Raw genomic sequence first — 26778 nt, 5'->3', positions numbered from 1 at the left:
TTCACTGGCAGATTGCAAAAACCCCTTCTCCACCTCCCAAGGTAGGAAGGGGATACACTCTTTAAAACAACAGAAATTTAAGATCAGACTCAATTAATCTAGCATATTCTCATCAAAGGTTTTTAGTCAAGATACCCAGAGAAGTGGTCTTCACTCCCAAGATATCCCTCCATCTTAACTGGCACTAACTAAGAAGAATCTATAATAGACAAATGACTCCAAAGTTGTTCTGTAATTTTATATTCATCTTGCAATGGCCCCCTTCAAAAACAAACAGACTGGGCTAGAGTGTCATTGATTTGAATGAATATAGGATTGTGATAGTCAACAGTTGAAAACCGCTATCAAAATGCATCAGTATTAGCAAACATTGTGATTTAGGGAACAATGTATTTACAAACTCCACAATAGCATGACGAGAGCGAGATGTTCGGCACAGGGGAAGGCACATGTTAGATTTATAATCGTAAACTGCCACAGTTGCTTATGTATAAAGACAAGCAACACATAAACTAGGGTAGCTCTGCATAGCTTGGATAGCAGCATTAAAGTCTTTGCCCTCCTTTTCCCCCTTGGGGAATCCCCTCTAGAGACTGACAAGGAGGTTAGACTCCATGACTCATGAATCCCTTGGGATATAACAGCAACAATTGTGATGGGAATGCCTTCCCATAGTGACTTAATAATGGGGCCACCAACTCATTACATGCCCAGTACTCAAGGGCCAAAAAACAGGTAAAGCTCAAATTGGTGCCTGATGGGGAATTTATTGGCCCAAATAGCATCCAAGGCATTTAAACAAAACATCCCTCATTGAGGCAATACTTGCAAGTCCTCCTACTCTAAAAAGTTCTTCCTTAGAGTTTTAGTTCACAAAGGACATCGTGTAGTTTGTAATTCTTGGTCCCAAAGCCTGTGTTTAGCTCACACACACTAGGTGGTAGTCAATTAAGTTTTGATCAGAGTAAACCAACTGAAATTAGAGAACATGACTTGTTGTTGGCATCCGTCTGTCTCAAGAGACAATGGAGTGCACTTCCACGGGTGACGTCAAACCGCTGCATTTTCAGCACCTAAGTGACCTTCCTGGGGTACAAGCCTGGGCAATGCGTATGGAGATCCTGGGCTGCCCAGATAACAAGACTCCGCAGAGCAATACGTTTGACACCAGCTTGGCTGGAAGGAGTACAAGGTGCCATCCAACTGTCTTGGGAACTCCACTCCAGATTTGTATAGGGTTTACTCCTTAGCCTTGTCTTCTCCTGACTAAGTCTGTTAATTTCAGTGGGTCAACTGTAAGTAAAACTTAGCAAAATTCCAAAAACACAGCAGTGTATGTCATAGCTGTCAACTTACAGATTTGAAAATAAGGGACCAGCAGCCTTGAAAATAAGGGACCTGCAGCCTCACCTGTTCCAGGCACTCCAGTCTTCCTGTCCTCTTGCAGTCTGGTCAAACTCAGGCTGGGTAGCTTCGAGAACACTGTCCAACCAACTTTGTAACCAGAGGTTCAACTGAATAGAATCTGAATCACATGCACCACAAGGCCTACACAGCCTCAACTTAAAATGGCTCCCTGGCCTGGCTTTGCACTGCAAAGTTTGCAGCAGCACGTGCAACAAAATGGCGTCCAGCATTCAAAAACCCCCTCAGCTTGCATTAACTAGCCACACACAAGGCATGCAAGCTCCACCCCCCAGTCTTTCTTAGACTTCTTATTAGTTGAGCAACACAGCGAAGCAACACAGTTGGAGCCTCCCTCCTCCCTGGCCGGCAGGGAGGGAGGGAGAGGAGCTGCTTCCTTTGAAATTTAAGGGACATTTAAGGGACATCCATCAATAAGGGACAGCAGCGGTACATGGCGCTGGAATAAGGGACTGTCCCTTCAAATAAGGGACACTTGACAGCTATGGTGTATGTTAAGCTATTAAATTTCACTTTCAGCATTTTTGGTGCTGCTCCGTTTCTCTCCATCCCACTTTTCTCTTTTTGCAATAGCTCCTGTGATCACCAACTAAACTGAGACCTTGGAGGCTGGTAATCCACAGGAGAGAGCAAAATAACTGGACGGACAAAACAGACTTCTTTCCAGGGCAAAGCAGCACCATGTGGTGATGAGTGCTAAAGGTCTGAGAACCAGGGAAGCTACTCACTTTTTAGTAAGCCGGGGATCCAGTGGAGGATGCTGAGCTCCATAGACAGGTTGAATGCTGAAGGGGAAACAAGAGACTCAAGTGATTTGTGAGCAAGTATTCTAGCCTCAGCAGTGAATGTATCAAGGGCCACATACAAGCAATGTCAATAACTCCCAGGTATCAAAACCACAGGAACAAACACAATCTGCTACCTAGAAAAGCAAAAGCAATGTTGACAACCCACCCTCCTAATTCTTTTCTTGGCATCCCCTTTGGCCAGTCCAAAGAACACACATGAGAAAGATTTCCCATTTCGATAAGCAGCTCTTTGAGAGTTTCCTCTGCCCTCTGGCCCCGGTCAAAATATCTCCATCATTCTTTGCAGACTTAACAGAGGCCAAACCACATGACTACATACAAGCTTAGTGCTTGTTCTTTTCAGCATGGATTATACAACACATGGGGTGAAGAACGGGTCGTAAGGGCTATTGGTCACAAGGACAACTTTACTTGCACAGGTTAGGAAAACTGTACTCCTAACAAACAATTCAGACAACTGAGCTGGGGGGGGGGAGCTATGTGGAGGGGGCCCCAGGACTTAGCCCTCATTTCACTCATCTTCTAGCTACATGTGCTTCAGAACACAGAAATAGGTAGAGGGCAAGACGTAGACTACAGGCTATTTAAATAAAAAAGTATGTGCACCCACCTCCCCCTTCCATTGGCCTGAGCTATCACAGCAGCCTATTGACTGGCAGGCAACGTACACATCAGTGAATAAAGCTTAAGTTCATTGGTTGGGCTGAAGTTCAAGTTGGATCATTTCTTTTCCCAAAACCGGTTTACCAGGTTTAGTCAACTTCACTGTTTAAATTAGCTATAGATGGAAACAACATCTTGATTTAGAGAGGCAGAAACACACAAGTGAGCAAGCAGGATGTGGCAATGAGATAAGAAAGTTAAGATAGTGAGGCACCAGCACACTTGCAGAAATAATGTTTTTTTTTTTCTTCCCAAGTACGTATTATAAGACCTTTAGCTGTACTTTTCCCACACATCCAAACTACCCCAGAAAGTTGGTAGAGTTTGACAGGCGGAGAGATGGATGACATTAGAGGGAGAAACAGAGAATTAACTAGCCTGGCAGGATTTAAAGCCAGCTAAGCATTCCAGAAGCCTCGCGGTGGTGAACTGGCTTGGGACAGCACAGTCAATATGAGGTTAGAGAGCATGCGAACAATATAACACAGGGGTGAGCAGAAGATAAATTAGGATCTACTGAGAGATCTGAAGTAGATCAGCAAGGATTTATGACTCCCAATTGTTTAACAATGGGAACAGCAAAATGATTCTGCATTGCACTGCTGAAGGGTGGGGTGGGGGGTAACCACAAGTGGAATTTTGTGTGGAAGGATGGTATTCCAAACAAATTCCTTAGCTCAGAGTTATTTAATCCCAAGTGTATAACTTTTGCACTTAACTCTGGTTGTGAACCTTGGTATTCTAGAAAGCTTGAAGTCTAATACAACAGCCTCATGAATTATACAGCCTTTATCCCAAACCTGAGGCCAAGATCACCTCTTAGGTCTTACCTCACTTTCTTCAGGGGCACATGCTCCTGAATCATCAAAAGAGGAGAGTTATCACTCAATCTCATTCAGAGTGGTCAAACAATTGTGCAGTTTCCTCAAGCTTTCAAGTGCCTTCTTAATGAGTGAGGAAGGAAACCTAATCAGAATTGAACACTAAGTATATAGAGAAAGAATGTATTCCAATATAATTAGTGTTAAAAGAATAAGAGTTTGCACATGGGTGGGATGTGAAATCTCTCTTCAAGGCTGATAGCAGATCATCCCAGCTTGGCCCTGTCCAACAATAGCCAGAACCCTCCGCCAACAACAGTTTCCCCAGCAGCCATGTTTCCAAATAATAAAGTGATTGGAGCGGTGCTGAAGCCTTTCAGGGTCAGACCTATCTAGTCCTGCATTCTGTTCCTGATGGCCAATCAGATGCCTATGGGAAGCCCAAGGAAGAAGAAGAGGAGTTTGGATTTGATATCCCGCTTTATCACTACCCTAAGGAGTCTCAAAGCGGCTAACATTCTCCATTCCCTTCCTCCCCCACAACAAACACTCTGAGGTGAGTAAGGCTGAGAGACTTCAGAGAAGTGTGACTAGCCCAAGGTCACCCAGCAGCTGCATGTGGAGGAGCGGAGACACGAACCCGGTTCCCCAGATTACGAGTCTCTCACTCTTAACCACTACACCACACTGGCTGTCACAGGACAAGAGGGCAAAGATACTCTAGCATTTGTCTTCCAAAACAAGTAGAATATGACGCATGGTCCCTCAGATACAGGAGATAAGTTATAGCCATCACTGACAGACTTATCAAAAGGATGCACAGACCATCATGGTTTAAACTATGGAAGAATTGGGGGGGGGGGGCCTTTTATAAAATCCACACACCTTACCTCTAACTTCATCCATTTTAACCAAATCACACTCATTCCCAAACAATGCTAAAAGCAACAAATATGGGAAGCATCCTGCCACGCTCCACATCACCCCTTTGTAATTTAAGCACTGCAAACTCCCTGTCCACCAGCTTTGGGGGTGGGCACATTAAGGAGAAATCGTCTCCGGAATATGAAGTCTAGGACTTCTGCTTTCATATTTAGAAAGCCAGCCTTGTGTGTCCTGAAGTTCTCCAGAGAGTTTTCTTAGTATAACAAAGCAAAGATTCTCAGTTGCCGAGTTGCAATAGGCGTAATTAGTTGGTGTTTGCTTTTTAAAGCCTGGTTAATTCTCTTCGCCACCCGGTTTTGAAGTTCACTCCTATCAGAGCGTTTAGCGGCAGTAAGCGCCAGCACGATAAGGAAGCCCATACGGACCCACGCCGATTAACCTATGCAAATGAGGAAGTGACTTCTGCTCCTGGGCAAAGTAGCAACCCAATGCACCTGTCCGCTGAGCAACCTGGCTGGCTCCGAAATACAAACGGCCCCGGGACAAGGGAGGACGGAGGCACCCGCGAGTCTCGTCATTCCCCACGGCGGGTTTAGGAACATGGGAGCCTAGCAAAGCCCAGTTGCCCCACGATCGCCAGCCTCGCCTCTCCGGCTGGCGATGGGCTTCTGACTGCAGCTGCTGCTGCTGCCTAACCGGGCCAGCCGGCGCCGCAGCGGAGAGCAATCGTGGCGCGACCGCAATCCCGAGCTTCACCTCACGGGCATCGGGGGACCCACAGAGGTCCTCTCCCCAATTGCCCTGCTCCCTCTAGATGCGGGGAGGCTGCTAACCGGCTTCAGGAAGGAGAGCCGCAAGCCCCCACGAAGCAGCTCCCTGCGATGAATGGCGGCGGGGAAGCACCCGCTGGAACCGGCGCCGCCAACCGGCTCCCGCCTTCCCGGGGCACGGCTGCTTGGTGGGCGCCCACCCCGGAGACTGAACCTCATGCGGCCGCTCACCTGCCCGGCAGCTTCGCGCTCCGCTTCCAGAACTGCTTGCTGCTTTCCGCGGCCATGGCTGGGGGGCAGAGGCCGAGCACCCCGCCGGCTCCGGGAGGGAGGGGACGAGCCGGAGCGGTGGGGCCCAAAGCCTCCGGCCGAGGCCGCTTCACCGCCTCCCTCCGGGAGCCCCGTTGCCAGGCCTCAGCGCCGACATCTTGGAGTCGGGCGGGCGCGGCCCAGCCATTGGTTGCCTGAGCCAGAGTCCCCCTAGCTGGCCAATCCTGAGTCAGATTCCTAAAGCAACGTGAAGCGAGGTAGGGGGGGCGCCGCCAAAGGGAGAGCGGGACCAGGAGCCGCGCGCAACGCGCGAGAGGCGGGGCGATTCACCTAGTGATGCACAGAGGAGGGGCGGGGGAGGAGGAAGGCTGCGGCGAGGGGGCGGGGGGAGCCACGTGCAGTTTGGTCGAAGCGGGAGGCGGTTTAACTGTCAAAAGTGGCGGTCCTCGCGGAGAAGCGGGAGCGGAAATCCAGTGAGGGAAACCAAGGCAGGCTGGGGGCTGCCCCCTCTCTCAGGGAGGAAAATAATAAACAACACTTTCAAATCTAGGCAGACTTTAAAAAAAAATCATTAATTATTGGGAGACTGATGGTTCGAATCTTCTATGAAAAAGAGGGCAATTTTTGCAGAGGCGCTACTTTTATGTGCTTTCTTCAGCAAAGTCACCTTCAGCTCCTACCTGAAACGCCTCAGAAACCCTCAGATTGCCCTCCCTTTTAATATAGGTATGCTGTTCTTCACAAGGATAGATTTTAAACTGCACATTGGTGCGAACAGAACACCCATCAGATCAAAATGAGTCCGGCTTATTCAATAGAGAGAGAGAATGCAAGAACTTGTTTAACTTTGGCATGTTCATTCCTTTAATGTCGTGGGCACAGTCAGGATTTATGTTGCTGAGGGGCAACCTGTCATCTGCCTGGCTCTGTCTAGCAGATTCGGAATGAAATGTCTCAATGACAAGTTGTTTTAAATTATTTCCTTTTGCCCCCAAGTGTTCTGAAAAATCTGTCAAAAATTTTCTACAATTTCTACTTTTAGTTAAGTATTTGTATTTATTTACTTGAGGGGGGAGGCAGCTGTCTATCCACTTGGACAGATAAGGTATCAGCATACAGATATTCCAAGTGTGTTACTCCTCTAATGTTTCTTCACAGGAAGCTTGCTATAAGTGGCATTGTTTTCTGATGCAGCAGTAATCCTTGGAAGAGATAAACAACTGGGGTCACAAGAGATCAAGTGAACAGACTCAAAATGGTGAGAAGAAATGTGCAGTATGATTTACCTTTGGCAGCAGTTAACATCAATGCAAGTACAAGTACAGAGCAAGTACAGAACATACTAAGGCTGTGTACCTGCTCCCTTGTGCTCTTCATCCAGTGCACTTCTACTGCTTGTCAGAGAGGGAAGTGGTGACCACATTGCCACAATTCAGTCATGTGTATTACTTCAATTGGGAAACACATTTTTAGCATTTATCTTCTTCCCCATCAATGCTGCTATTCTATGCTTTGCAACCACAAGCCATTGAAATGTTTTGAACTGTATCTCCCATTAACCTCAAAACATGTACATGGCCACCGGCCTATCCTGTGGCCATAAAATGTGCTTTTAAAAATGAAAAATAAAGGATGCTTATACAAGGCCTGTCTGTCACCACACTAGCAATCTGCCACTGGGCACAGTGGGACTGGGCTGGACTGCAGGGCACCGAACCTCAGCCTTGAGACACAGTCCTAGCTGCACCACTGAGAGTGATTGATAGCTGTTCTGTGCAACTGCAACACTATTTTTAAGGACTAATAATAATAATAATAATAATAATAATAGCAGCACTGAGGCAGTAACACATAACCAACCATTTAGAAAATAAGGTTCAATGAACTGAACTAAAGAGAGCATCAGTCACCACCAGAGGTGAATAGAATCCTGTCACAGTGTCCTGTCTGGCACCTTTTCATTTCTTCAGCTGTATTCCTTGTGCTTGTCCCCTTTTTATTTTTCTGCCAGAACTACTTCTTAGAAACAATAAGATTTCAGTCTGTTAAGAACAATATAGTAATGAAATTGCTTAAATAATTAATAATTAATTCCTATTTGACTAATGAATTTCTTAGTGATTTCTCCCCCCCCTTTTTACCTTTTTTCTTCTCCCTTTCTAACTTTTATTGGGTTCAACATTCTTTGCTGATAACTAAATGATAACAGCAAGCTTGCATTAGTTACTTTTCTGGATATTATAATCAATTGTGCTGGAAAAGAAAGCAGAAAATGTACAAATGAGATGGAAGCACATTTTAAGACTGGGGGAAATGCAGGCTTTCAAAATGGGTAAAACAGATTTTAAAATAGAGAAAGTGGCATGCTCAGTACTAGAACAATTAAAACATTTTTTTACTAAAGAATTTGAAGGTGATTATTTTAAAAAGCACAAAACTATTTTAAAAACTATAGAGGAAAATGGATTGCTGTAGAATACTTTATAACAAATTAATTGAAGGAAAGAGACAAGGAGATTATCAATAAAACAGTAAGTCTGTCAAATTCAGTAAAACAATTAGAACCTAGATTTACAGAAATAGAGAAGAGAATTAAAAATCACACAGAAGAAACAGGAAAATTAGACCTGACATTTCTAGGAATCTATTGAGGTTGTGACCTGGATACACTCCAGAGTTTGGTATCCCAGGAGTTAATACAGGCAACAGAGATAAATCAAAAGTCAATTTTATTATATCAAAAGGGAATTAGCTGATTGCCTCAGAAAGGAAACAGCACATTTACTAAACATTTTAAACAAAATCAATACACAGCACACCAAGAATAGAATGAGGCTTGGGAAAGTTAAAACCATGCAAGAGGTATTCTTAGAAGCATTCCTAGGAACACATAGGAAAAATATGATGTGGTCAGGGAAAGACAGTTGGGGGGGGGGTTGTTGGCTGAAGAGGTTATGGTTGTACTAGAATGTGGGGATGGGAGCTGGCTTGAGCTGTTTATTTGCAGGAGAGAAAGGGGGGTCAGAGGAATGATTGGGAAGGGCTTTGGAGGAGTTTTAGGTGAAAACCAGAAGAAAAATGGAAGACTTTGGGACAGTGGCTGAGATTACTGAGCATAGGGAGATCTGAGCTTTTGGGGTGAGAAAATTAGGGAGGAAGAAATTAGCGTGACAAAGGGAAAAAGGAGAGACTGGTATCCCCAAGAAAGAGGAGTCTGATTGCTTTTCAAAGTGTAAGGTAGAAGGGGAGGGAGGTGTTGGACAGCTGATGGGCTTTCTTTCTAAAGTTTAATGCCTTTCATTATTTTGTGAGCCTGAGGTTCAGTGTGTTGAAGGCAAGAGTACCTCTTCAGCAACAAAGGGGATAGGGGGAAGAAAAAGTGGGTGCGTGGGGGGAGTCCATCAGAAAATTCCTTGACAGTGAGGTGATATCACTTTAGTACCCAAAGGATTCCTAGCTAGTAAAGTGAAAAGCATTACCTGTTATGCCTGAGTTAGTCTCAAAAATTAGCATAGAAACAAATTCTCTCTTCCTGATAGTGAATGGGCAGTGTTTGAAACTCCCATTGTTTTAGGCCATTTTACCATTTTGCAACAGGGAATTTCATTATTGTGATCAGTTTCTGAGTTCTGGGTGCAGTACTGCGTCTGAGATTTCACATTAAAACTGCAGAGTAGAAGGAAAGGACGACCTTTTTCTGCCTCCCCACTTCCAGCTACCGTATTCTCTGGAGACTGGAGAAGAGACACTCTTAGGAGTATTAGGGGGGTGCGTGGGCAGGGGAAGGACTAGACCACATGAAAAATGAGCATAATATTTTAGCTGCTGTTCATTCATTTTCAGCTTTGTATTCTTGTTATAAAAAAGTGCACCTAGACATTCCATTGTTGTGCCCATAATCTAGGTTTAAGGTACCATTTAGCTCCTAGCTTTCATATCTCAATTTCTAACACTGTGAATGGGTGTTAAAAAAAAGAAATTATGTAAGCCAGGAAGAGCTTGTTTTTAAAAAGTTTGCAAAATGATTTCAAGAAATGCATCTTATTCCTCTGCTCTGGTGAGATGGAGCTTGACATATCTTTTGGACTTTTCAAGCAAAAGCTTCAGACTATTGAAATTTATTGCTTCCTAATTTAAAGAGAGAGTGGGAGGTTTGATAGCTGGGTGCCAGTAGCTTAGTTTGATTTGGTCTTTTACTTACTTCTGATTTACAAATGATAAAGAATGGCAGAGATTTACACTAAAAGGAAACAATACATTTTAGAGGTGCTCTTGCAACTGGGCTGGTTTGGAATATGTGAGCCTGACTTTCTGTAAGGAAGACCCCTCCAGGCCAAAATCAAAACTTATTTCTGAGTTGCAGGCTATCATAGCAATAGCTGGATATTTTTAGAGGTGCTACAACACTTGGTGGGATGGTTCTGCCTCTGCAGATATCTATGCACTCTTTTGGATTCTTGAAGTCATACTGCAAACATGCAATTTCATATGTTGCTGTTGCTTGTGCATCCAAGGTCACCTTCATGTGACCTGCTTACTGAGCCTTCATCCTGATTTGTTTGCACAATTTTTGTGAGGCAGTTATAAAACATCCACTGTTCGTTGGCACATTCATTCTGATTTCTTTGCTGGAAGGTTATACAACATTGTGTTAAGCAACTGCTATTATCCCACAAGTTCCCATCACTTTCCTTACAGCAAAAGGGGTGAGTGTGTAAGTGGATTTGTTGACAAAGAGTGCATAATGTACTTAAATTGTGTAACATGTATTTCTGGTAAACAATTGAATCCCACCCACAAAACAGGACAGTCTGGAAGCAACCTAGGTGTGCATCAATATATTTGCATTCTCTCCTACTCTGATGTTTTGTATTCATCTCTAGTTTGAACATATCTTTAAACTTTCTCAGAGAGTTCTGGAAACATTTTCCATATCCTGCACTACTAATTCAGTTTAATTGCCTTTCAGGGGATTTTTGGAAGTGAGAAGATGATCATCCTGTTTGCAGGTGGTATCTGTGGTGTAGCTCCAAAAGCAGGATCTCTTCTAGCTGGTGTCTACATGATTCTGACAACCAATATGTACCTGATCTTTGAGGCTGGTCACCTAAATCGCTCCCTAACTCTGATACAACTGCATCAGGAAGAAAATTATTCAATTGGACCGATGTGGGTCATCCCATATTACTATTACACTGCAATCAGCTTAGCTGTTATAACTTATCCTATATGTTTCTACTTCCTCTTATCCATCCAGAGGCGAGACACTGTAGGATTGTTTATCTACATTGTTTGGATCATCTTCTATGATCTAGCCAACATTGTTCTCGTAGTTCTAACAGCAAGGGCAGCTCTTTATTCAATAAGTGACTTGGAATGGTTTGGATTGGCCACCAGAATCCCCACAGACTGCTTTTGGCTTCTCTTTATCATAACATATCTTCTGATGATTATTGAAGGCAGAAGCACAGGGAGGATGTCACTGAAGACAAGGCGGATATCAAGACGTGTGTCAGAGCCTCCCAAGTTTAGGCTGGGTATCAATGCTAGGAGAGTTCAATAAGAGTTGTCAGGTAATTTGTGCAAACTAGCAGGCTTGCAATGCTTGGGACATAGCAAGATGAGTACAGTTCATCAACCTTGTATTGCTGGCCACTGGGAGCTTTAAAAGCCTCTGGTTATTGTTGCCTGCCTGGAACTGCAAGAACAGAGGGATTGTCAAACACTCAGCAGGGCCGCAAAACATGGGTTTGTCTTGCCAGAGTTGCAAATCTGGTGTATAAATTCATGCATTCTAAGTGGTGCTGCGTGTGGTTTGACATTTGTTTTGTTTTGTTTTTTTAAATTCTTATTACCTTATTGGATTGACTTGATGTCCTTAATAAACATATATTTCCTCTCCATTGTATTTTGTATTATTCCCCTCCCCCCCCCACATACACACAATCTTGTTTTGCATGATTGAGTTATGAAGACATGTGAACTGTATCATCAGAATATTTGGGCAAGGCAATAGTTTCCTTTCTAACTCCTATAATCACAATGATATAGCTGTGGAAAACTGGGATCATGAAATTCCGTGGAAAAAGCTGATGTCTCTAACAACATATGTGCCTGGATGTGAAATGTCACAGTGAAGATTATTTATTGCTAGATTATTATTTTTAAAGTAGTGTTTGCTCCCTTTCTTTGGCCAGAATGACACACTGCCTCAAGGTTACTAAATACCGTATTTTTCGCCCTATAGGACGCACTTTTTCCCCTCCAAAAATGAAGGGGAAATCTGTGTGCGTCCTATGGGGTGAATGCAGGCTTTCGCTGAAGCGTGGAGAGCGAGAGGGGTCGGTGCGACCCACCCCTCTCGCTCTCCAGGCTTCAGGAAGCTATCAGCAAGCCTGGGGAGCCCGGGGGAGTTCCCGCAGGGCTCCCTAGGCTGCGGATAGGAGCCCGCTTGCCTGGAGCGTGGGGCGCGCCGAAGCAGAGTGCCCCGCGCTTTGGGCAGACATCCGCAGCCTGCTGCATGGGCGCGCTGAAGCAGAGCACCCCGAGCTTTGGGCAGACATCCGCAGCCTAGGGAGCCCTGCGGGAGTTCCCGCAGGGCTCCCTAGGCTGCGGATAGCAGCCTGCTTGCCCGGAGTGCTTTATTTCCCCCCCCCCCCAAAAAAAAACCTAGGTGCATCCTATGGGCCGGTGTGTCCTATAGGGCGAAAAATACGGTAATACAAATGCAGAGATGGGGACTTTGCAGGGGGGAAGCAGTTGGTAGTGCTTAACCACTCACAACTCTTCCCCAGTAGCTGGCTTGATTTTAGCTGGTCCCAAGATTGAAAAGAAACCTGGTGAGGCAGAAAAGTCAGCCTAGAGAGAGTTCAGGGAGAAAGTGGTAGGAAGAGGAAGTATAGAGCATTCACACACACACACACACACACACACACTCCTTCTCTGGCAATGCCTACCTCACAATCCCACACTCACGTTTTTCAGCAAACACACTTTGGCAAAGTTTGGTGTAAGTCAAGTAGTAGTTTTTCTTGAGCTTCTTTCATTTCCTTAACCAAAGCGGATTTGTGTGTGTGTGTGTGTGTGTGTGTGTGTGTGTGTGTGTGTGGCTGGGGAAGGAGCGGAACAGTGGTGCAATCTCTGGAGGTATAGATTTTCCCCATCTTTTTCATAGACATGGTTTTGTTATCAAATGATGTTTTGGGGCAGTCAGGTCCACTTGCCTTTTCACAACTGCCGTTTTATTTGGCAACATTTTAGCAACAGTGTTTAAAAAACCAATATTGTAATCGGCACTGAAAAATAGGAAGGTGACAGTTCAACTTGGTTTCATACCCAAATAATTCATCTTAATAGTTGTGGAAATTAGAGCATAATTCAAAAAACAAAAATATAACCACAAGGGAGATGTTTCTCTATTAGTTACTACTCTATAGTGTATGGCTAGGAAATCTCAGGCCTGGGGGGCCAACTGCAATCCTCCAGGATTGTCACCAGACCACATCCCTTCCCAGGCCCCACTCCTCACTGGCCCTACTCCATTCACTCCTTGTGTGTTCTCACCTGGCTGGAATGTGTCCTCAAACTGCAGTATACAAATGCCAGAGGCACTACAACTCGCCTTAGCCCCATCAAGCTCAGCCAATGATCAGGTTGTGGAAGGTTCCTTTACATCAAAACAAGACAGAGAGGTACAACTGTGTGTCATTTGCACACTGATGGCACCGTACTACAAATGCCTAGACACAGCTCTCAACTGGAAGACCTGCACCCTGCCTTGCTGGCCCTTTCCCATCTGGCCTGGGAGAGTGGAGTGCTGACTGACTCCAGCTACAAAAGCTCTAGCCGTTGAACAGATTATTGGGCTGGAGTATTGTTTACAGGGGGTTGAGAGAGCTGTTGCTGTTATTGATATTATTGTTGTATCTTTACTTCTAGATCTTACAATTTACATGGAAATTGTTTCCATTTGGTTGTGTACTTTTTGATGTGCTTTATTTATTGTTTATGACTTCTGTTATCTTCCTAATTGTGTAAATCTTGTCATGTTGTAAGCCGCCCTGAGCATAGTTTCAACTATGGAAAGGCGGCATACAAATAAAATGATGATGATGAGGTTTCAGATAGGTGTCTGATAGCATAGGACATAAAATGGACCTTGTAGGACCCCCCTAGTACTACTTTCTGGTCATGACTCTGCAGGTAAGGGTTAAACCACTGTAATACAATGCCTGCAACTTCCATCCCCCCTGGTTCAGAAGGAGACCATGGTCAATGGTGTCAAAAGTCTTGAGAGACTGGGGAGAACCAACAAGCTATGGTCCCAATTGTCTCCTGATATTCTGTCATTAGTCAGGGGAACCGGGTGTTTTAGTGGTAAAAGGAGGCTGAAGCCAGATTGAAATGAATCTAGATAATTGCTTTTCCAAGCATAACTGCACCTGCCAGTGGCTACCCTGTCAGCCACCTTGCTCAAGAAGGGAATATTAGAGACTGACTAGTAGTTTTCTTAAAACCCTTGTCTCTTCAAGTACAAGCCTTACCACCACCTTTCCTTGGGTGGTGGGCATAATTCCCTCTCATAATGAAACATTAACCAATACCTGGATTCATCCAATCAATCCCTGCCACAATAGTTTTTAGCCATCATGGACAGAGTTGGAGGGAACAGGTAGCTGGCCTCACTGGAGTGTTCTGTCTCTGTGAGCAGGCTGCAACAACTGAAACTGATCTGGCCGTTTGAAACACTGCAGCTGGCTGGCAAGAAGAAACATGAAGGAATTCAAATGCATGCATGCTGTTTGCATTGTGGGGTGATGATTTTAAAACTGTGTCTGTTTGGGTACTAGCCTGCTCCCACCCACCCACTCCAGCTCAGCCTACAGATTTGTAGCAAACAGATACATAAAAACACAAGTCTCTAGCACTCTCTTCACAAGGTACTGTAACTCTATAAAGGCTGTCTATGAAGTTTCCTATATAATGCAAAACACCACACAGCACCAAAGTTGGTTACCGTACATTATGTTTCCATAAGAAGCCAGCAGATGGTGCTGTTTCCATGTAAAAAGTTAAGGTGGGTCTGGTTTTTGTTTTGTTTTGTTTTAAAATCAGCTATGGAAAGTGGAAATAGCAACAGAGGAGGGAATTTTGATCAGGAAAATGACGCAGGGTTAGACATCACCTCCCCCAGTGCTGTTGCTTATTTCAAGCTGACAAGCAACCCACAGCTGCATTTACATAAAATAAAAAAGAATTAGGTGGTCCAATCATGAAACTCTCACATATAATTTGACACACTGCCTATTTGGGAAGCTGCTTTGAGAATAGTAGGTTCATTGCCGTGCTGACTGATGAGAAATGTAGTTTTGGAAACATTAGCTGCAATTAATTTTCATATGCTGTTTGCATTGTGGGGTGACACCAGTCCTCATCCAGCACTTATTTTGCTTGTCTGAAAGGCATTTTAAGAAACTGTCCTCTTTAAAATTTGTTCGTTTAATGGATATACAGCTGCCACTGTTCTATAAAACCAGCACTGATCATCCTAGATTGATTACTAAGCAAAGATGGGAAAGGGCAACACTCTCCATTCCCAATTCATTGAGAAAATAAGTTGAGTTAGTTCTTGTATAGAATTGCAGATAACTCTTTGCCTGTTCAAATGATACATAACAATGTTCAAACGACACAGATCTGGGGAGGAGTATGAGTCAGTGTTGGGCTCATGCATTTCTTCCTTCCCTGCTGAAAGAATCTCCCAAGCAAAGCAGGAGATACTGCATTTCTTTGAACATAGGCCCTCCCTTACTCTGTGAGATCAAACATCCTTCCATGAGGTACCCGCCCTTAGCAAAATGATACATATGGGAGTATGTCTCACAAAGCACCTTGGGAATGTGAGGACTCCTAACACCAGTTGCTATGTAACAGCAAGCAAACACCTTGCATGGTGCTAATGTTGGTGCTTCTATTTCCTGTACATGCTTGTCAACACAAACTGCATTCATCTCATAGTGATAGCAGTTGCATCTGGTGGTGTTTGGCAGTATGCTTTCTGAGAGGGGCTGTTTCTCCATGAGTCTTATAAGAGTGGCAGGAACACAGGAACACTCAAGAGCTGGAGAGGGGCTTTAGCATCCCATCCCATCAACATCTGCCTTAGCCAACCCACTGCTACAAGTTGAGTCAGGAATCACCTATCTGGACCAGTGATGAGATGCCCCAGCCTTTGGATGGGCATAATCCCCCCCCCCAATGATTAAAAGTCACACACTAGCAAGCAGCCATATTTTTAGATTTGACAGTGGGGCAGTTTAGGAAGTGTTGCTTCTGTCACATCAAAATGCATTGCTAGAACTAATACACATATGCAATGATGCCCAGGGAGAAAATGCAAGCGCTGCTAAGGTTCTATATGCCATGTTAAAGGGTGCTGGTTGGTTCCAACTTGTTCATTCAATTCAGAGATGCAAAAATAATCTGAATCTGAATTGAATATGGATGTGAACTACATATAAGTAATTAGAAACCAAGTTCATTGTGTCATCCTACACAAACACAATGTCATTGGTCCTTGATTGCCATACATGGAGAAAGCGTGAGAGGACATTTCCCCCTTCTTAATCCTGCTTATAACTGCCTGTTAAAGTCTCCTTCAAATGATTATTCAAAGCTTTTCTCTCCAACACAGAAGGCTGAATAGAAACATTGAAGCTGAGAGTTGGAAGGGACCCAAGGGTCATCTAGTCCAACCCCCTGCAATGCCGGAATCACAGCTAAAGCATCCATGGTAGATGACCATCCAACCTCTGCTTTAAAACCAACAAGGAAGGAGAGTCCATCGCCTCTCGTGGGAGTCTGTTCCACTGCCGAACAGCTCCTACTGTCAGAAAGTTTTTCCAAATGTTTAGTCAGAATCTCCTTTCTTGTAACTTAAAGCCATTGGTTCGAGTCCTACCCTCCAGAGCAGGAGAAAACAAGCATGTTCCCTCTTCCATGTGACACCCCTTAAGATTTTTGAAGGCAGTAAATGGCAATAAAGGCACTGCAGTCTGGAGCGCAAAGACTACAATTCTGGGAAGTTTCTGTGAATGCCCACATGATCTAGACAAGATGAGTAAGTCAGTCAGTCAAGTGTTTATGTTGTGGAAACCTTTCGTACTTTAGGCCAACTGCCCCAGGGTTAATTCACTAAAAAACAATGAGCATTCTGCAACCCAGAGAGAGGGTTGGGTGCATGGGGGGTGGCTGGTGGTGTGTAGGATTATTATCTTCACAAACCAAAGATGGCAGTACATTAACTGTATGATGGTGGCTGACAGCAGATGCTGCATGTCTACTTTCCCTGACTTTAACATTCAGGTTGTGTCATGGTCCTGTGTTTCCCTAACATCTACACACACACACACACACACACACACACACACACACACACACACTGCAACCACATTGCTGTCTGTGGCTGGGAGACAGGATGTGCTGAATGCTGTCAGGTCACAGCACCGAAGATCCCAGACCTTAGGAAAGATGGAGAATTAAGTGTGTGGTGGTCATTTCCTATAATGTGACATTTGATCCTGCGTTTCAGTGAACTGGCAACAAAAGTCTGCCACAACCATTTTTTGAACAAGCTCAATTAACTACAAACTCCCAAATCTGGTTTTCCCCCTAAAACCTGTGGCAAGGTTTTGAGCCAAATGTCATGTTTTGTGCTGCTCCCACAAGCGTATATTGACTTGTCAAATAAGATTTCATAGTTTACCACCCACAAAGTTAAATCCGCTTCAAACCTCCTGCTTTCTTCCATGCTCTTCTATGGGCCTCAGCTTTTGAAAATAATGTGTATGTACTTACTTACATATGCAGTGCAGGGCCCAATGTGCTGTAATTTTCGTATTTCATTTTCCATGGGATCCTTGCTGAGTGAGGAGACTCATGTCATTTCCGTTACTGACATAGCAAAGGGTGGGGGAAGATAGTAACTTCCTACTGTGGCTTGTTTCTATCATTGGATCAGCCTGTGTGCAGCTTGACTTTCTGGTCACTTTGTCTCCGTTGTGGGAAGTTTTTCTCAGAATAAGTAACAGTCAACCAACACTTACGGGAATAAGGGTGGGCCTATGGCAGTCTCACTAACACACATAAGCGCAAATTTAATTGAAATTCAGAGGATCTGCTTCCACGAATTGCATTTAGGAGGCAAATGTTTGAAGGCAAGCAGGCTGGGGTTGATCGCTGAACTAATTTAAGGGCCACCCTACATGGTATGTGAGATTTCTATGATCAGATCTTCTGACATTTTAAGAAGTGGAATACTGTATAACTGCAGCGGATTGCAGTTTATTTCAGAGCCATGGTATTGTGTCTAAATATCCCTTTTCCCCCTGTGCCATTTTCCCAAAATTGTCCCGCTGAAACTGCAAGTTCATCCTCTTGGGAAAACGGCACCAGCAGAGGGTTAAAAACCCCACTTATTCAGCAGGCAACTGCTCAGTAAGTATTTATTTGAATTTAATAAAAGCTCACAAATAACTTGGCATTTTGCAAAGTTTGCCTCCAAAGAAAAATGGTGTATAAAGGCTATTTCCCCTGCTATAAGATTTGGTGAAACCCAGTTTGGTGTTCACAGGAGAATTAGGAAGCACTGGAAGCTCAGTATCTGTATTTGAAAGCTTATTCCAGCATCTCCTGCAGTCAATGTATTAAAAAGAATTGCAGCTAAAACTATCAATATTTTGAAGAACAAAAGATTGTGTGCTCTTTTTTTAATGAGCTTTGCCTCTTCACAAAACAAATGGTAATTGTGGTATAGAAACACCCTTCAGGATATAAGCCTGTGCATATTTGCCTTGGAGTAATCAGGGGACTTCACTAAGCCAAAATAGAGTTAAGGTTGCAACTTAAATAGTACACAATTGCTGGTGTAACTAACACACAACCCATGTGAAAAACTCCAGTCACACATGCATGCATGCATGAATGCATGCAATAACAAAAACGGGGCAGTCCAATGGGTTTGGCCATTGTAGTGGCAGAGCAGAAATCGTCATAGATATGGGCAAGTGAGGAAAATATAGGGTTAAATAGGCAAGGCATTCCCCAACTTTCTCTTGACTCATTAACTAGCCCCTACCTTCTCCCAAAACTAGAATCCACATTCTAGGTTGGAGAATTTATGTTGCACTATAACTGAAACATTCATACCCAAAGTAGTTTATTGGTACCATTAACTCAGCATTTGCAGATTAACGCAACCTTCTGTGGCTTCTGCTGACATTTTCTAGCTGAAAATAGGGCTACGAAGGATTTGAGTTAAACACTTTGCAGTAACGTTGTGAATCTGAAACAAACTGGGCATCCAAAGTCTAGTACTGCCCATTGAAGAGCCAGACATCTGATTAAAATCAAGTTTTCATTTTTATTTAAAACTGCATGTATAAAAAAAATAGCAATTCTGAATTCCCTGTACAGTATTAGCTATTAACAAAACCAGCAGACTACACACCAAATTACTTATAGAAGCTTGACAATGTTGAAGTCCAGGGTATCTTGCTCCACTTTAAGTAAGAAGAGTACTATGTACACATCCCCTCCCCCCACCAATACCTGTAAAAACATGTCTCAAACATTCGGGGAGGCTGAACAGCCACAGCTGGAACTATTTACAGATGGCTGAGTGGCAGGTCAGCTACTCCATACAGTGGCAAGACATCAAACAGAGCAGAATAGGCAGAAAAGAACCCAATGGAGGAAGGAAGTTGGGAAAGGGGAGGAGGGGGCAATGTGACAGGATATCAGGTCAGCAGCTGTAGCGGTGAAGTGTAGGCTAAGAACCCACATGATTCATAAATAAAATAAATAAGATCCTAAAGTTAGGATATTCCATTAAAAAACCCTAGAAATAAATTAAAAAAAACAGGAGTAAAAACATTATAAACTGCAATCTTCTGTACACCAAGCTTTGTTCCTGTATTGATCTGTACAAATTTACAGTTAATTGGGTTGCATTGTTTGTGCACTTGAGGATGCCTTCACGTGAGAGGCGGCAAGAGCCAACTCAGAGTTCATATTGGACAGCACATAGCTAGGGTTTGCCAGTGGATCACTCACAGCCTCTTTTCAAGCAGTTCTTTTAGAAGGTGGAACAAACCAAAACCCAGGTAAATCTTGAGGCAGCAGCAAGGAAGGAACACTCAAGTATTTTCTTTCCCCCAGCACAGCTCAGTTGCAACTGAAGGCACTCAGAACATGGTGACACAGTGAAGACAGGGGCCAGTCCAAATCGGTATTTCCCCATCCCCGATTCCCCCAACTGAGAGTCTGCTCTAGTTGTCTGCTCCACTTGTTTCATATTCTAGGATTCAGCAGGTTATGAACACGCATGGAGTTGCTCAAGTCATCTAGTGGCAAGGAGGTTTGCAAAGCGGGACCCAAAGAGTTTAAATCCACTCGACCAGCAGAGATGGTTTTTTTCAGGCTTGGAAATGTCTCCAGGCAGCCTGTGTCTGCAATGAGATGATGGTATTCCTGTAAAAATCCCCACTCAGCCAGAATCAGTAGGGCAGAATTCTGTTTTGCACCCCAAAAGGATGAGACACACTGCTATTTTCTAGACTCATGCAGTAGACTGTGCAGGTGGATCTCAGCTGTTTCCTGAGACAGAAGAACTTCTTGCATCCAAGAATGGTTCAGAATGTCTTCAAAGGATGGCCGGTCAGAAGGCCTCAGAGCTAAACACCACTTAATAAGATGCTGGCACTCTGCAAAAAGAAAGGACAAAGTTGGAATAGGTGCATTGCTGAGGAGAATCTACAAAGCAGGACACTGATGATGCAACAAAATCTCACCCTGCTTTATGAAACAAGACTGTTTTACATGGCTGAAACAATGTTTAATTAATGTTTGTTTTGCTACTCATACCAGGGTGTGTTTGCTTCAAGTTTGACATCAAGGGAATGATTCAAAATCTGACTGGAAGCCCAATAACAGTGTTTTAGGAACACTTGCTTGTGCAATTTCGATGGTAACACACCACTTAATTTCAAATTCTAGGTTTTCCCCCCTCAACAGCTGAAGTGTTACTTGCATGCTTTAGCATATAGCAGTAACATCTAATATAAAAGCTGTTTGGGATCATCAGAAATACTTCCAAGTACTGCCTCTCAAAGCAGAGAGTGGATAAGCCCTGTCCACTAAGTTATCCCCTATCTCATAAGAGCAGCAGACACTTACCAGGAGAAATCCTTTGCCGAAAATAAACTTGACCTCTTATGATCTCCTCATCATGTTCAAAGGGGATATCACCACAGACCATGTCATAGAGCAGTACTCCAAGCGACCAGACGGCAGCAGATCTACCATGGTACCTGTGGTAGCGAATCCATTCTGGAGGACTATATACACGAGTCCCTAGAAGAGAAAGAAGAGGAAGGTCTCATCATGAGATTTAAAATTCCTACAAATCACCTCAGTGCTGATTTTTTTCAGTGCTTGGACACATTGATCAAAAGACCAGGAACATCAAGTGAACTAGTTTTCAACTATGACAATGCAGTTAGTAAAAACCAGGCATGGACTTCTGAAGACAAGTTGCTTAAGATGTTGACAAAGACTGAATGTACAGTATGATGGGATGGCTTTATCTTTTAGTTGTGCATGTGGTAATGCTGAGATGCAGCTTACTTGCACCACTGCAGTAGGTCTTGGCACCCTTTGTTGTAGTATCTGATCTCTCTCCCCCACCCACCTCCTTGCTGGCAGGAAGCAAGGATACTGAGGTCAGAGCTGCTAGTCTGGTTTCCAGCCACGTGACTCTTGTTTACAAACTTTGGGTTGTAAAAAAAATCCTCATGATCCACCAGGGGGCACCAGAAGCTTGAGTATTTGTGCAAGAAAGAGGGCAACAGAGGGAGGAGCAAACCCACCCCTGGTCATTAACCGTTAAATTAAAAACAAAACAAAAAATGCAAGGCAGCTCATGCCACTCAGGAACCCAGAGGCAAAAAAAAACACAAACAAACCAAACTGAAAGCCAGCCGTGATTTTTTGAAAGTCAACAGCTCATGAAAAGAGTCGTTAGCAACGGCTAGAAGCTTGGTTTGTTTTCTGGAAACAATTAATGTCTGTGAGCAGCTCGCATTTCTATTCAAATCTTCAATACTTGAATCTCCTTTCCCCCACATGCACATTTTGTTAAACAAATTATTGATTTGTGCTTCTTAGCAGGGAAGGTAAAGTGAGATGAATGTAAACAGATCTCTTCCAGATTAGATTTCACAACATTCATGCCATGACGAAAAGCAACTTTCCATTTAAAATGATTAATTTAGTGAGATGGCAGAGGCAGCAGATCTTAGCAACTACCTCCTCCGCTTTTTTGTACTCTGCTCTTCGTAGGGACAAACTACAAAACCCTTTCAGTCATCTATCAGTTTTAGAAAGATAGCAATCCACGTACTTTAAGATTTTCCCTTTAGTTACAGATTTTGATTAGCATTCAAGGTTTTGAACAGTATGCCTGCAAACATGTTTGCATTCAGCCTTGCAATTCTGCACTCCCTCACAAGTGAATTAGTAGCCACTCAGATTTACAACATATTTACTGCCTGGTTCCTTCACTTTCTATTTTCACACCACAAATAAGACAGTAGGTTCAGGCTCATTAAAAAAAAAAACCATTAGCAAAGTCTAGCAGTTGATTGGAGCTAAATCTCCTATCAACAGAAACTGTGTGTAGGCAATAGGCAATCAGGATAAAATGTATTTCATAAGAAGAACAAGTCCTACAGCTCAGAGGAAGAACATGTTCCATTGCTGCAAAGCACTCAAACCCCGGGAACACAGTGTTTCAAAAAGGAAATTCCCTGGCTCGAAGCAGGGAATGGAAATTGACAAGACTCACCATCAAAGTCAGTGTACACTGTGTCCTTGAGCAGCGCTCCAGATCCAAAGTCTATAAGTTTGAGCTCTCCACTGCTCAGGTCAATCAGGATATTCTCGTCCTTGATATCCCGGTGCAGAACCCCACAGCTGTGACAATGTCGAACCGCCTCCAAAACCTGACGGAAAAAGCTGCGAGCCAAGTCTTCGGGCAGAGCACCCCGCTCCGTGATGAAATCAAAGAGATCCTGCACGGGATCAGGCCGTTCCAAAACCAAAATAAAACTGTCCGGCCTCTCAAACCAATCCAGGAGCCTGATTACGCCCCGAAAGCCAGAGCCAACCTTCTTCAAGAGCAAGATCTCCATGGGTACCCTCGTTCCACCAGGCTGCAATGTGATTTTTTTTGGGCGGGGGGGGGGGGGAGAGAGAAAACAGGATTCATGAATAGGAGAATCAATCGACCTGCATTGTGGCAGATCATTGAAAGCTGAAAGAGATTCTCTCGAGCAACTCGGGGGCATTCCTCCGCCCAAACACTTACCAATTCCCCCCATTCCGAAACCCGGTCGCGGGACACATGCTTGATCGCCACCTACGAAGATTAAAGAGAGAAAAAAATGGATTGAGCGAACAGGACCGGTAGAAAGAAATGCCATGGGTGGCGGGGAGGGGGGACTGGAATGAATGGAAAGGGTATTTTTTGGGAGAAAATTGGGGTTTGGGGAAAACGAAGAGGGAGAGCGATGGGGAGCAAATGGGGGCACAATCCACCCGCGGCCAAGCACTCACCGGAGCTCCATCCGCCAGCCGGGTCCCCGAGTAGACCGAGCCGAAGCCGCCACTGCCGAGCAGCGGGCCCACCTGGTACAACTTCTCCAGGGGTTCCTTTTCTTTTCCTGCGAAGGGAGAGAAAACGAGGGATGGGGAGGGGGGGGGAGGTCAGTCCATTGCGCCTCCTCAGCAACGCTGCTCTCCCTCCCGCCCGATCTCTCCGCATCAGCCGCTCCCCAAACAAAACAAACCCCTGGCCGCCACCCCAGCCCCGCCTTCGCCTCACGACCCCGACCGACCGTGAGGGGCGCCTGCAGGCCGCCCGACCCCCCCCCCCATCCATCCATCCTCTGCCCCCCTCCGGTGTGGCTGACCTGGCAGGGGCTTGACCGGGTGCAGGTCCCCTCCGGGCGCGGAGCACAGGTGGGCCAGGGAGTTGATCTTGGAGAGCAACATTCCCGCCCCGTCCGCGTGTTCCAAGCAGGCCGGGACCGGCGGCGGCGGCGGCGGCGTCTCTGAGGCAGCTGCTGCTGCTGCTGGGTTGGCGTCTCCGAGGCACGGGCGGGAGCTGCGGGCGGGGTCGTGCCGGGCCAGCCTGCTCCCTCCCGTGTGGCGCGACGGCCCCGGCCTCAGCCGCCTGTAGTAAAGTGGGAGGGAGCAGCGCTGGGGCGGAGCCGGGGAGAGCCGGCGGGCAGGTCTCCAACAGCGGCGAAGCTCCGCCCACCGGCACGGAGCCGGCCAATCGGCGCCGCAGCCGCCAGCCCGCGCCTCGGCTCTCCGTCAGAATGGAAAGAGACTCGACGTGGCGGGAAGGAAAAGGCGCCAAAGAGAGGGGGGAAGGAGGAGGGGGCGGCGGAGGGGGGGCGCGAAGGGGAGCGAGGCTAGCTCGGGACCTGTGGCGGGAAAAAGGGAGAAGACAATGAGCCAGACAGGCTCCCCGGGGGCTGCTCCGCTCTGGCAAAGGGCGGTCCTCCTCTCTTAGTCACTCGCTGCTCGCCACAGATATAATATGCCCTCCATCTCCCATGCGATGGGCTCCTTCAAGGAAATAATTCCCCATTGCCACCTGCGCCATTCATTCATTCATTCATTAGCTGCATGGTAGGCAGAAATTCAGCAGGTGCTGATTTCCCTATCGTTGCAATATTTTCATTGGCAGCCTTTTAAATATCTGCCTGTCATGCAGCCCGTTCCAGCACAGATGCCTCTTCATGGGGGCGGGAAGGATGGCGACTGCCAATCATGTTGCCACCGCTACAGTTTTTTCATGATTAAGCTGTTCAAAAAAAAGCTGCGAAATAAATAAGTAGCGTGCTGAAATGCAGGATTTCCCCCTCGCCCGCTTCCCCCGCTGCTGAGGAGTGAATGGCAGCCATGTGATGGGCTTAGGGTGTGCATTTGGAGAGAGTGGCGTGGTGGCCAAACCAGCTCTTAGTTACTCCGAGGCCTGGGGAGGAATGAAAATTGTTCTATGTTCCCCATTGCTACACATGTACTTTTTGCCATCGGAATGAATGGAACAATGGTCCTGTATTTGCATAAGCCTTTCCCAGGTTCATTTCTTGGTTACACAAGAATGTAGCAGAGGGACAGATTCCATCATGAGACTGATAGATACATTATGAACAACAATTACAGGGCCATTTGCAAGATAATTGGTCCAGCAATTAATTAAAAACAACATCCAACAGAACATGTTACAGATAGGTAGCCGTGTTGGTCTGCCATAGTCAAAACAAAATAAAAAAATTCCTTCCAGTAGCACCTTAAAGACCAACTAAGTTAGTTCTTGATATGAGCTTTCATGCGCATGCACACTTCTTCAGATGCACAGTGTATCTGAAGAAGTGTGCATGCACACGGAAGCTCATACCAAGAACTAACTTAGTTGGTCTTTAAGGTGCTACTGGAAGGAATTTTTTTATTTTGTTTCAACAGAACATGGATACTGATGAGGCACGGGAGGTTTCGAGTTCAAATATCGGCCGTTACCAGTGATCAAACCCTTCCGACATAAGTTACCAAATATGCAGAATGGAATTCAGTTGCAGGGACCTTCAAAAAAGCTGAATGTGGGGTATTCAGGACAGACAAAAAGGAAGTACAGTGGTACCTCGGGTTACATACGCTTCAGGTTACATACGCTTCAGGTTACATACGCTTCAGGTTACACACTCCGCTAACCCAGAAATAGTGCTTCAGGTTAAGAACTTTGCTTTAGGATGAGAACAGAAATCCTGCTCCAGCAGTGCAGCAGTAGCAGGAGGCCCCATTAGCTAAAGTGGTGCTTCAGGTTAAGAACAAATTCAGGTTAAGTACGGAGCTCTGGAATGAATTAAGTACTTAACCCAAGGTACCACTGTATACAGCTCATGATGGAATTTGCACAGCTCATGATGGAATTTGCAAGGTGTAGGGATGGCTGCAACTGGCTTTAAAGGCTATTGGACAAATTCATGGAGGACAGTGCTATCAGTGACTACTGATCATGTTGGCTGTATGTATTACTTGCCAGAGCAGAGGCACCATGACTCTGAATGTCAGTCATTGGGGAACATGAGGGTGCTTGTGGGCAGGACCTATCTGGCTGGACAGTGAGACCAGGATGCTGGACTAGAAGGGCCTTTGAACTGATCTGATAGGGCTCGTCTTATGTTCTTATTTTCTCAGGTAACTCCTGATACACTATCAGTTGAGCTCACGCACTTGTCTCTGGAATAGAAAGTGCTAAATGATAGCAGAGATAAAGGTAAGATTAGAACACATGCTTACAGCAGCCAATTAGGCCATGAGGTGTTCTGTTGGAAGCAGCAGGGTATTAACATCTCATCTGATACTGGCTGTATATCCCATAGGACAGGAATTACTATACTTCAATAAGGACGAGTCACATTGTCAACAGAAGTTTGTTTAAATTTGATCTTTCATTTTGGAGAAACTAGCATAACAAGAGCATAGCAACTATTTAGATACACTTTGCACTGTGGTGACACTGAAAGTGTACAAGTGTAAAAGTTTCATAAATTCCTATGCTATGTTGCATGAATTCCAATTCTGTTGGAATGTAATTGTATGCAATATTTTGTAATTGCACCTGGCAGAAAATCTCATGAAGTTCCTTTTATTGACTGCTTTTAACAGCTGACACTGTTCCCAGTAAAGATTTTTGCAACCTTTGTCCTGTTCTGGCAGAGGATGATATGTGTATATTGTGGTACAAAGGTAAAAACATGCGACCTTTAAAGGGTGACTGTCAGAACAAGTTTTGCCCTTGTTTTTATTCTCCATAAATAAGCTTGCAGAAATAATTAAAAATAGCAAATCATTTTGCAACATTTTTCTTTCCTGTGAAGTGGAAGGGAGCAGCTGTTTAAAAAACAAGCAAACACTAACTTCCTCGGAAGCCAACTATTGTAATCTGAAAGTGAAACTCTCTATAAATACAAGTGAAACAGACCAATTTTTGTAAATGAAACTCAA

At 44.8% G+C, this 26778-nt stretch overlaps 3 protein-coding genes across 9 annotated transcripts in view; 1 reads left to right on the top strand and 2 right to left on the bottom strand.

The window, feature by feature from the left end:
- TBC1D22B (TBC1 domain family member 22B) overlaps positions 1-5871 on the bottom strand; it is a 40339-nt gene extending 34468 nt beyond the window's left edge. The window contains exons 1-2 of one of the 2 annotated variants that reach the window (XM_081866621.1): positions 5605-5871; positions 2154-2210 (exon numbers count right to left, since the gene is read on the bottom strand). In XM_081866621.1, the coding sequence (XP_081722747.1) occupies positions 2154-2210; positions 5605-5660 (113 nt within the window). In that variant the 5' untranslated portion in view covers positions 5661-5871. Of the gene's footprint in view, positions 1-2153; positions 2211-3727; positions 3808-5604 lie in introns of those variants that run through there. The other variant, XM_081866620.1, reaches the window with a different exon arrangement.
- Positions 5171-11546, top strand: TMEM217 (transmembrane protein 217). Of its 6 annotated transcripts, none has more exons than XM_081866665.1 (3): positions 5171-5193; positions 6806-6901; positions 10613-11546. In XM_081866665.1, the coding sequence occupies exons 2-3, from the start codon at positions 6899-6901 to the stop codon at positions 11204-11206; spliced, it is 597 nt and encodes a 198-aa protein (XP_081722791.1). In that variant the 5' UTR covers positions 5171-5193; positions 6806-6898; the 3' UTR covers positions 11207-11546. The 6 variants fall into 6 exon arrangements, with proteins under 6 accessions (XP_081722791.1, XP_081722790.1, XP_081722787.1 ...); XM_081866664.1 differs by lacking the exon at positions 5171-5193 and adding an exon at positions 6026-6365 and having other exon boundaries at positions 6802-6901; XM_081866661.1 differs by lacking the exon at positions 5171-5193 and adding an exon at positions 6026-6369.
- Positions 11547-19043: 7497 nt separating this feature from the next.
- PIM1 (Pim-1 proto-oncogene, serine/threonine kinase) lies at positions 19044-23944 on the bottom strand. The gene is made up of 6 exons (XM_081866598.1): positions 23673-23944; positions 23317-23423; positions 23069-23119; positions 22547-22913; positions 20878-21054; positions 19044-20405 (listed from the first exon to the last, which is right to left on the bottom strand). The coding sequence occupies exons 1-6, from the start codon at positions 23752-23754 to the stop codon at positions 20248-20250; spliced, it is 942 nt and encodes a 313-aa protein (XP_081722724.1). The 5' UTR covers positions 23755-23944; the 3' UTR covers positions 19044-20247.
- Positions 23945-26778: the final 2834 nt, after the last annotated feature.

Source organism: Podarcis erhardii (assembly GCF_964252035.2).
Source record: "Podarcis erhardii genome assembly, chromosome: 6".
NCBI lineage: Eukaryota > Metazoa > Chordata > Lepidosauria > Squamata > Lacertidae > Podarcis > Podarcis erhardii.
This window is presented reverse-complemented; position numbering and strand designations above follow the sequence as displayed.